This window comes from Rhagoletis pomonella, unplaced genomic scaffold, assembly GCF_013731165.1.
Source record: "Rhagoletis pomonella isolate Grant_MI unplaced genomic scaffold, Rhpom_1.0 Rhpom_scaffold_05868, whole genome shotgun sequence".
Taxonomy (NCBI): domain Eukaryota; kingdom Metazoa; phylum Arthropoda; class Insecta; order Diptera; family Tephritidae; genus Rhagoletis; species Rhagoletis pomonella.
This window is the reverse complement of record NW_023464407.1, coordinates 1-10,995: the sequence shown is the minus strand read 5'-3', so window position 1 is coordinate 10,995 and position 10,995 is coordinate 1. Positions and strand designations below refer to the sequence as shown.

The window sequence follows — 10,995 nt, the reverse complement described above, 5'->3', positions numbered from 1 at the left end:
TGACAAAATCGGCATGCTTATTTTCAGTGCTGCCGATCTTAATTTTTATACTACTATTAGTTGCGAAATAGTATCTAAAATATTCCATTTTAGTAATTCGTTTTATCGCGATTTTTAAATAACTTGGTGTTTTCAGAACGATATTAATATTTAAAATTGTTGGAATTGTATAATTTTTGTCCTCAAAATGTAAAAAAATAAAAGATATCGTGGTTATCAATGGAAAAAGACGTACACAAAAATCGTATGGAACGGCGATTTTTTATATCAAATAACTTTTGCTGCATTGTCATAACATTGATCCAAATGGACTACTGATACACCAGAATAGAGTGGCTGCATGGTTAAATTAGGAATTCGCTTATATTATCGATATTTATGTGTTTTAGTCTATTTAAAAAATAATTGAGTCTTATAGGAAATTGCCTTATTTTACAGCTCTTACTTTATTAAAGTTACAATACAATATTCCAAGCGATACAAACATATATTCGGGCTTATAAGCCTGCAATTATACATTTTTCTACTACTTTAAAATGCGTGACCGGAATAGACCTGCCGAAAAAGTGAGGTTAAGTTACTGAAAACACCTTGTTATTATTCCACCATGGACTAAAACAATGTTTTTCCCGCAAAAATTTTCATTAAAAACAGTTTCAAGCTCAATAAAATTTTTGAATATAATTGTTATAAGGCCATAAATAACAAAAACAAATAAAAAAATAAAAGTTAAAATTTTAGCTTTTCTTTTTGACCGAAAAAATTAAAAAGTGAAATTTTAACTTTTCTTTTTGACCGAAAGTATAAAAGTCAAAATTTAACTTTTATTTCTAACTGAAAGCATATCAGTGAAAAAATAACAATTATTTATTTACTCTTTTGAAACCCGATATTTAAACTTACCAGTTTTCTGCCCACTGTATCTCTGTTAATTCCAGTTTCGTAGCGCCGACGTTAAATTCTTCCAGAGTTTGTCGTTGTGCGCTCTCCTTGTGATCCATTGCAAAGGCCAATAATTGTATTTTGCACTTCGCGAAGTTGGCAACTATATATTTTGGGCGGAGGCGAAATACACGCTGCTCATTTTTAATTCTATACTCCAGCACAAGTTTATAAATTTTTTCATCATGCACAATAGTAAAATCTATACTATCGTTATCGGGCAAAACATGTCCACGCGCCGCACCCTGACTGATACCATTACAGTAAATTGGCATTGAGCTAACCCATTTTACGCCCGCATCTTCCATGTTTAAATCTACGGTGAATGAACCAGTGATTTCTCCCAGCATTTCAAGACAATTCGATTTGATAAGGGTGCGCTTCTTCGATTGACTTATGCTTATACCAACATCTATGCCAGTGGAATTGACGAACAACGCCCAGGATGTTACTTCCAGACATGTGGAACATGAAAATTCTTCTACCGGTTTCATCACATACAATAGATCCGCAGTACCGGTACCATAGGAGGTGCGTTTCACGCGTAACTCGTCTTCATCATTGAGAAGCCATTTTGATCTTAATATTTGTGCAGTTTTGAGCTTATAGACCGCGTCGTCTATACCCCAGCTTTTCTCATCATAACAAAAGAAAGTGCTCCATTGCATCGATTTCAATGAAAGTGTTTGCTCTGTGCTGTTTTCGCAATTCAAAGGATATCTAAGGGGAGAGAAAGTAATTAAGTTTTTTTTTAATTGTTTCATTAACTTTTATTTTTACTTGGTTTGGAATGTCACTTTGTGCTCAGTTAGGTGTGTAGCAGGTACATCAAATACGTATCGTCCGCATGGTTCAATTTCAAAATGTTTTCCTAATGAATGCTCTTGGGCTGTCAGAGCGCATGGTAGTCGCGATTGCACCTCAAATATGGGCCAGATTGTGACGAGTATACGCTGCGGCTCGAACGCTTCGTTACAAAGTTCATTTATATCTTCGCGTACAACACGAACCCAGAAGCTAACAAATTCGTTATTTGATGTGGGAACTGAAAAAAAATAAAAAATAGGCGCCATATTCCTTTCCAATATTAGGTTACACATACGCATTCCACAAATAAGTTTTAAAGTTTGTTTGATATACGTTGACAGTTTGAACTTTGCTCAAGTTTTTCTACAAGTAGCTTGTGGAACAAACCTATTAGTTACCACCAGAAATACCTACCTTTCACTAGCCATGGCAATTTTTTATTCGGCTTTAGGGGTATATCACCAGTGCGTCCTTTCACCTTTGGAGTCAACATCTTCAGTCTGAAACGATAAAAACCATGTAAGTATATGTACCGCTATTTCAAGAACAAAATACTAATTTTAAATAATTGCAGTTTAAAGATTTTTCTCCGAAGCGCATACCTCATTGATACATTTGATACACGCTGTACCGCTGCGTAAAATGATGCGTAACCTTCCTTTTTTACCAAATACTGAAGCGGTCGCTTCTCTGCGTCGCATTGGTTTTCGTCAAATCGAAATTCTACATGCAACTCTTGAGGTACCATGGAAATAAGCTCAATCTGCCCTTTCAGCAGCACTACCACCTGAGTGGATGACAGTTTTTGCGACTCTATGATGAGACATTTATCGCCGATACGAATAGTTTGCAGCATGCGCTCACCATCGAACTTGAAGGGAATGGCAACCGACTGCGACGCATCAGTAATGCGCATCTCATTGTCAGCAATGAAAAAGGAAAGCTCTTGGTTGCTGCCATTACTGCTAAAACTGTATAAACTGCACTCCAACGGTTGCAGTTGTATGCGTTCTGTGGTGCCTGTTTGCCCAAAGGATACCACCGCATGCATACGATTCACAATAATACATTTCGGCAAAAGTACATGACATTCCTGAGGTTCAGACGCTTGGAATAGCTCTTGCCAATGCACCTGCGATGAGAGTAAAGTGTGAAGTATTGATGGGCCAATATTGATACGGAACTTTTCAAAGACTGTGTTGATGTTCAAGGTGCGTTTTAGTTGGTTTACGCTAACGTAGCTCTGCAAAGTTGCGTCCTCTAGCACAGAAAGCATATTCAAAAATCCGTAATCTAGACATTTCACGTTTACGGTCAAACTGCTATTTACGCTGTAAATGTTTGGGGTGTTGAAAGACGCATGTATGCTCAGATTTTCTACTGAAACGACCAAGAACGCTTGACTTATTTGCTTGGACGGAGCCAGTGTATATTCGGCCAAAGCGGGTGGCAAATTGTATTCATTATTGGATTGATTGAGCAGTTTTAATTGAAGCGACGCACATGAGAGCAACACCTGCAGTTTAGGTACACTTTCCGATTGAAAAGCCGTGTCAATGCGCATGCAGCCTACAAGCACTTTTGGATGTAAAATGAATTCGTCGTCGTTGCTTTCGATTTTAAGGAGCTCCTCAATTTTTAAGCTTGGAATCTGTGTTGGAATATGCAAAGAAGCAATTGTAAAAGTTCAGTGCAGCATTATAAGAATTGCATATACCTTGTCCTCCTCCTCTTCACTGGGCTCAAAGCATTCGCCATTCACGGCGACTAAAGATTGCATTATGACAACACGCCAAATGTTGGCACAGATCTCACGCTCAGGCAATACAATATCTTTGGATGCGGTTTCGGAAAGCCAAAATTCACTGAAATGCAGAAAACATTCATGCGACTCGCTAAAATATTCCATTTGGCAGCGTATATTAATTGGCTTTTGGGCCTGTTGGGGGGGGATAAAAAAAGTTTAATTAAATAAAGAAAGGAACCAAACGAAACCCACTTACCGCCATTGGCACTGGAAAAACATGAATTTTACACATTTTCCTTGGTTGAGGGTAACGCCAACAAATAATGCCATAATTCTTTTTGATTATTTGAATTTGATAAGGTAGCGGCAGGAAAGTGTCTGTAGTCATATCGACAAACTGAAATGCACCAGCCCTATAAATAGAAAGATAGCTACGTAATGTATCTAGATATAGCACAGATGCGCTAACATCATGTATCGGCGTTACCTCAGGTCGTCTTGATAAAATTCCTCCCGTGTCAATTTCTCCTTGTTTTTATTTGCATTTTTAAGTTCAGGCAAATTTTTAATAGAGATTTTCATAGGAACCAACTTTTCAGCAGACACTTCTGTCGGTTTTCCCATTGGAGGGCGGTTGCTCAAAAAGCTCAACCATTGCTCATTGACATCAGCGGCCATTCTATCCAGTCCTCGTTGGGTGCGCTGCAGCTCTTTTATTCCACTCATATCTACATCCAAATGCACCACATCCAATTTGACTGCGCCGCTCACCAACGGTAAATAGTACCACGGTTCGCTGACAAAAGTAAATGTTGTACGCAGAGAAATTGGATGAATAAATATTCTTTCGCCCACTTGCACATGTACTGCACCAAAAGAGGCTTTAAGAATAGATTTTTCTGGGCGCTGTAAGAAGGTGGCATTGAAGTGCGTATCAGCGCACACTAATTTACATTCGTAATCACCTTCATTCTTCATCAGCAGCACCACTTTATCAAGCTTTGCATGCAGTCGGTCAGAGTCGTAGAACTGATTACGCATGAGCATAATTTTAGACGCTTTTTGTACAACTCTTGTTGTCCGTGGGTCGAGACAGCCACTTTGCAAAACGGTTTGGTACAAGATTAAATTATTGTGCAATAGAACTATCGTTTGACTTTCCAGAAGTGTAATGATTATGGGCCTTGCAACTTCAACGTCGGTCTCGACGAGCCGTTGCTTAGTTATATGTTTACGTAAGGTGACTAGTGGAGGCGGTATGCCGGTGGTACTCAACTCGCCAGGCCTTGTGTCCAAAAACTCTACCGAAAACGGGTTGGCATCATCAGTATGTGATCCCATGGCGGGTACTGATTGGATATTTAAATTGAAAACCGATATCTGCGTAATACTGTCGTAGATATTTTGCGTAAACATAAAGCTCGGCTGAGACACCGAGAAGGAGAGCAACGGGGCCAATTGCAACCTAGCTACTTTTTCAGAGCATCTTCCTTTTGACTCGGAAGTGTCTGCCATTTTACCAACAACCTCATATAACTTTATGGTGAAAGTGCCGGCTATGAATGAAATAGTTTGAGGGAATTTGCGAACAACAGAATCGGTGACCGATGTGAGTTGAGGCAGGTGCTCTTGCCGTGATTGTTGCGAGTGAATACCGGAGTCGGTTTTCAGATTGTGCTCGGTATATTCATCTATTGGTTCAAACGCTGATGCAGAGTTGCGGGTATTTTTATTCAACGGAAGAATAAGTAGTTCAGCGCATTGTATAGAACTACTAGAAGTCTTTGAAATACTGCCAGATTCGCTCTGACATGGCTGCGCTTTTAGCATTCTCAACGCAGGAACAAAAGTTCTTGATTTATTACTTTTTTTGGCAACACTACATTTGGAGAGATAGAAAGTTATGTAATGAATATGTTGTACATAATACGCACACAAACTCACGCAAACAGTTTATTTATTAGACACATAAAACAGCCAAACGCATAGAGCTGATCTGTATTGAGTGTGGCGATAACATCTGAGGCGCAATTGAATTCCACCGCCTGACCGCAAATCAATACGTTGTTGTAAGCGATACAAGGCGCGAAGATACCAATAAAAGTGAAATGCGTGAAAATATCTGCAATATATGGCGACGAATCTCGATTTTGGGAATTCCATTCCACCGCTGGGTTTGAATGCTGAAATGTTTTTGCTAGCTGTGCCATATGACCCAAAATCTCCATCCAGTCACCAGTAGACACCGAAAGATTTTGTAAAACCAACTCATATTGACGATCTTCAACCAGCGAACCGGGTGTATTTAGAAATCCTAATTGCGCCGCTTTGCTGTACACATCGGCGCGTAAGGGATTGCGCTGGAGTGGATTCTCCAAATTGGGTGTAATTTTAATGGATTCAATCTAAGTAAATATAATAGTTATAATGTGTATTATAAAGTAGCATTTGATATTGTTTACTTTCCAAATAACCGCTGTACAACACTCGCGCTCTGTTGCTAAAGGCGTGTATATAGTAAATCCCTTGCTATCCAAATGAATCAGCGGAAGGTCGGAAGCAGTCGGCGGATTTGCGTGCACCAGCTTATGCATCTCTGCACTAGGACACGCTTTGCAGCCGCTGGCCACGAAAAGAACACCCAAAGAACCAACAAATTCCCTTAAACATTCCAAATCCATTATTATTTCCATTGCTTGGATTGTAACTATAACTTCAGCTATTGAGCGATTAGCGTCATATTTCGGTTTGACGCCGATGCGCGTGTAAAAGCTCTTAAGCCCCACAGAAGTGTATACAATATTGAAGAATGGCATATTTGCCACCTCACCGAGCATTTTCAAACACAAACCACTGTTGATCACCCATGTGCCAGGCTCATTGATATCGGGTATGTAATAGGTTAGGCTGCATTGCCCAACCTTGCCGGTGAACTTAGTAAAATCTTGACGCTGGTCAACTGTTGAAAGTAAGTCTTCAAATTCAAAAACAATCTTACTCTTGCGCTCTTGTGCAGCAACTTCAAAAATTATCTTCGCAATGGACCATTGGCAAAATAGAGAAGTAGTATAGGTTGTTGGAATTTCTGAGAAAGAAAAAAACGATCAATGCTCCACATTAAGATTTTAGATTTTCATTTCGTTAAAAATTTCATTTGCTTACTTTTTTCTAAGAACACCGAGGATACTGACGAACTAGTTTCTAGCTCCAAAAACTGTTTTATTGCAGCACTTTCCTCGGATGCAGTTACAACTTGCATAGGCGGTGGAAATGTATGGGTTTGTGTGCTTGCGGTTAATTGTGCCATCGGTCCCATTAGTGTGACCACCTTACTCAGAATCTCCATATGTAAATGTAATGCCTTGCACTACAAATATAAAATGTTTACTAATTCAACCGTTTCGAAAATAATAATTAAATTAAATTATAACACGGCAGGGGTCGACAAACCTTCGTTTCCGATACATGAAAATGTATAGGCGTCGTATCTACATGGATTGTTATGGCATCAACTTCCAATGAATTGGTTGGTGGCTGCGTTGAGAGTGAAGTAAATTCTAATTTTGTGGTATCGGTTAGTGGCGCCGAAGATGATTCCCCTTGTACATGTGCGGACATTCTCATATCTTCATTAATGTGTTCACTGGATTTTTCTTTTACAGAACTAGCTAGTGTTGACGTGGTTGAAGTTAAATCCGACTTCAACAGCGTCTTGTGTGTAACGACAATAGTAATTGTGGTATACACATCTGGCAATACAGAACCCAGATCGGGACAATTGCACCTTTTAATACTTAGCCCATACAAGGCAATCACCCAATTTATCGTGTCCTTCGGAGTTGTATGTATTGTGAATTTCTTCTGGAGATTGGTGCGTGATAAATTTTCGGCGTTGGTGGATCGCATCGCTATTTTCGGTAATTGAATTTGGGTATATTCACTTATTATATCCTCTTGATTACTATACCACTTAATTTTTTCTGCTATATGCAGCCTTATGTGGCCGAGATCTATGCTGACAACTAAAGATTTGATTTGCTGCCAAAGTGGGCTGGGCGTTGGCTCAGTGGACGTCGGTGCTAATATGCTGACCGATGCATCCATATCAACTTTGTCATCGCGTTCGGAGCTAAAGTGTATAGTCTCTTCAGGATGTGAAATTTTGCGGGAGGGCAGAGAATTACGTGAAGAGCGTCTTATAAGAGGTGGACCTGCACCTGTACCACTTGCTGCAGTTATATTTGTGTGCACTCGGGGGGGTTGGCTAGAGCTGGCATGTGTTTGTGATGGAGCATGTGAGTGAAGCTGCTGAGTGTGCAATTCTACCTCGCTCGATGGTTCTTAAAATAACATTTGTTTAGTTAAAATCATTCAAAAATTTTATACATTATACTTTTGCTTACCTTTTTCAACAGTGTGATCGTAATCTTCTTGATATTTTAAAAACTCGATCAGTGCAACATCTACAAATATTGAGCTAGGTTCCACCCATATGGCAAGCGCGATAAGCTCTTCATTTTTATTTGGCGTCAAGTGGATACCCTCCGGATTTAATTGCAGGCTCACCATCAGCCATTTCTTCGGTTTATTCCCTTTTTCGGAGTCCAGCAAGAGATGTTTTGATATACAGGAGTTTGAATAAGTTACCACATATGAAAGCAATGCATAGACTTCAGCATATGCAGAGGTATAGCTCTGGAAGCATTGGATATCGGCGTGAATGCCTTTGAGCTCGGTATGCAAATTTGGATGTAACTCGTTTTTCATCAACTGCATCGATTGATTTGCTATTTTCCACAATAAGTACGGCCTATAGCTAAGCACACAATTTAAAAGACGCTCAGCAATTATTAAATCACGCTTATTAAAGTCAATAATGATGAGTTCGCAATTGAAATCGGCTTTTCTTGTCGGTATAAGTATGTCTTCCCTCCAATGTTTTTTTTTGCAAAAGGTCAGAATACACAAATTCTATATGTGGTATATGCATTAATCTGGCAGTAGTCTTCCGCATCCTGTTCTCCATTGATAAGGTGAACTGTTTTATATGGATAGCGTAGTTGTTGTAGCAAGCATCGATTAGAACGTGTGGCTTTTCCGGCAGTTGGCAGGTAGTGTGCACTAGCTTATCGGGATTCAGAGGTGTACTCAAAGTTCCATCTACGTTTTCAATATGTGCCAAGAAGTAGGGCATAGCTTGCCTTAATGCACTCGGCAGTCGATGTTGGCCCTTTTGTGTGGCTGTTGCTGGTTCCGTGCTAATATAAATTTCAAAGTTTATATTTTTCAAATCAAATTTATAGATGCGAAGCGGTATGAATGTCATTAGCTCATCGTAGTCCTCCATTAGTGGTGGTGGCAGTTTGGATGTGCTTGAGCTGCTCGGCGCAGCCATATCTAACTGGTCTACATGATAGCCTGAGTAGTCGTAAGAATCAATTAAATCTTGTATTGTTTGTTTAACCTGTCGAAAAGACTGATTCCATCGGAACGTGAGACCAGATGAAAGTACACGATACGCGAGATGTGTGTCCCTTACAGCTGCTGTTGACAAGTCGAGTTCTTGCTGCTGGTTATCACGAAGCTTTGGGGTTTTGTATTCGACGGAATCAAAAGCAATAATGGGTGTGCGCTTCAGCAAGTACTCGTCAGTATATTGTAACATGTACGCATCGTAGTTAAAGAATGTGCTGAGATTAAACGCCGCGGCCTTTTCATCGAAGAGGCTACTATCCAAAAAGCCTGTGTCTTTTTCCAACTGAAAATTAATATATAAAGTAGAAATTACTATACGAAAATGATTTGGAAATAATAGGGATTTTACAGAAGCGCTCGAAACCAATGCCGACTCGGAAATATCATCGACTCTGTAGCAACCCAAAGGATCGACTATTAAATATGAGATGCCTGATTTTGTACTACGCCAATTCTGCTCTTCGCATGAGACTTTTTCAAAGTATAAGCCGCCGAGGGTTAAACGTACAATGGGTGTATACTTAATGCGTTTAGTATTACTAACAAATGTATCCACAATCAACTCAGAGTTTTTTAGATTAATGTTTAACTCTTCCAAATATACACCAATATCTCTTAAATGACCGGTAACCTCTTCGTCAGCAGGCTCATCGAAGTCCCCAGGTTCAAATGATAATGATGGCAGTTTATTCCAGGCCCAAAGTAAGAGTGAAGTGCTATTAGCTTCAACATTCTCTTGGTCTTCGAAGATTTCGTCTTGTTCTATTAGTAAGCCTTTTCCATTTGGCCGGCCAAACTCAGTCATTATGTCTACCAAGCGCATAATCATTGGAAATTGCATAGATGTAATATTGATGTCCATCGATTTTGTAAATATTCCTACCCGAATTACACTTGTACTTGCCATCGTGTTGGTGTTATATTTCCGCAGTATGCGCAGTTCAAACGAACATCTGCAAAAAAAAATACATACATAAAGATACAATTGCAAACATAAATAGAATTTGATATGATACCTATATAATATTGGCTCCTGGCACACTTCAATGTGTCCAGCTGAATTACGTTTATCCATACATATGGTAAGGTCCGATACTTTGACTAATTTACGCATCATCACTTTTACAGGATGAACATCTGTCATGGCCATTTTCCAACGCTCATCTGCTGCGCCGAACTGCATAAGTTGCACGTTCATTGACACGACAATATCGTCTTCCACATACTTAAGTATTATATTGTGGCACTCCAAGTTAATGTTGTTAATTATTTTGTTTACAATACCAGATCCTGCTGTTTGTTGTACAGCATTTTGATCATCATTTGCGCGCTTGCGCTTTTTAGCCATTTCGCCAACTTTGTGTTGTGGTGATGAACTTGCTGACGAAACATCATCTGGCTTGTAACGTCTGAGCTTAAGCACAAATTCAATTGTATTAATTATAATGCGTATTGGTTCTGAAGTGATCTTAGTCCACGGTACACGTATAGTCAATTCATGCACATGGCCTGATAAAAATTCACAAGGCAACTGCAATTCCTCTTCGAGTACGTCCAGTCGCAGATCAAGGTTTTGCAGCGTGACTTCACCTTCCCAAAGGGAGAGCTGCATATCCTCTGATCGTATGTTCTTCACATACTTTGCCACGTACTCCATAATGACCGGCGTAACGTACGACTCGATGCGAAACATCTTGGCTAGCTGTGCTTGCAGGAGTACACTGGTATTTTTAGAATAGTTCGTCTCTTCACAACCTTTTTAACTACTTTAACTGTTAAAATAATTTTTAGTGCATTTTTATGTAATTTTACGTGAGGTTACATCTCCAAATTGCACTACTGATACCAATTTTGTGAAAAAATGCCAACAATTATCAACTGCAGAATTTTTAATATGACGTTACCAAACAGCTGTTTGATTGTCAAACGCCGGGTGTTTATTTAGAAACTGCAAATAAAAACAAAATACCATAATAGTGTTACGATTATCCTCGAAACCTTGAGGGATTACCCAAATATATTCG

The 10,995-nt window shown here is 39.3% G+C and overlaps 1 protein-coding gene across 1 annotated transcript; it reads right to left on the bottom strand.

Moving 5' to 3' along the window:
- Nucleotides 1–892: 892 nt before the first annotated feature.
- Nucleotides 893–10,864, bottom strand: LOC118755309 (vacuolar protein sorting-associated protein 13B-like). Its single transcript, XM_036490154.1, is given in 15 exon segments — nucleotides 893–1,662; nucleotides 1,723–1,987; nucleotides 2,164–2,249; nucleotides 2,352–3,400; nucleotides 3,467–3,688; nucleotides 3,753–3,909; nucleotides 3,984–5,375; nucleotides 5,441–5,901; nucleotides 5,959–6,581; nucleotides 6,659–6,863; nucleotides 6,947–7,836; nucleotides 7,900–8,440; nucleotides 8,442–9,254; nucleotides 9,321–9,924; nucleotides 9,988–10,864. Coding segments are annotated over 15 exon segments (8,748 nt in total). The 5' UTR covers nucleotides 10,665–10,864; the 3' UTR covers nucleotides 893–899.
- Between the last annotated feature and the right edge of the window lie 131 nt (nucleotides 10,865–10,995).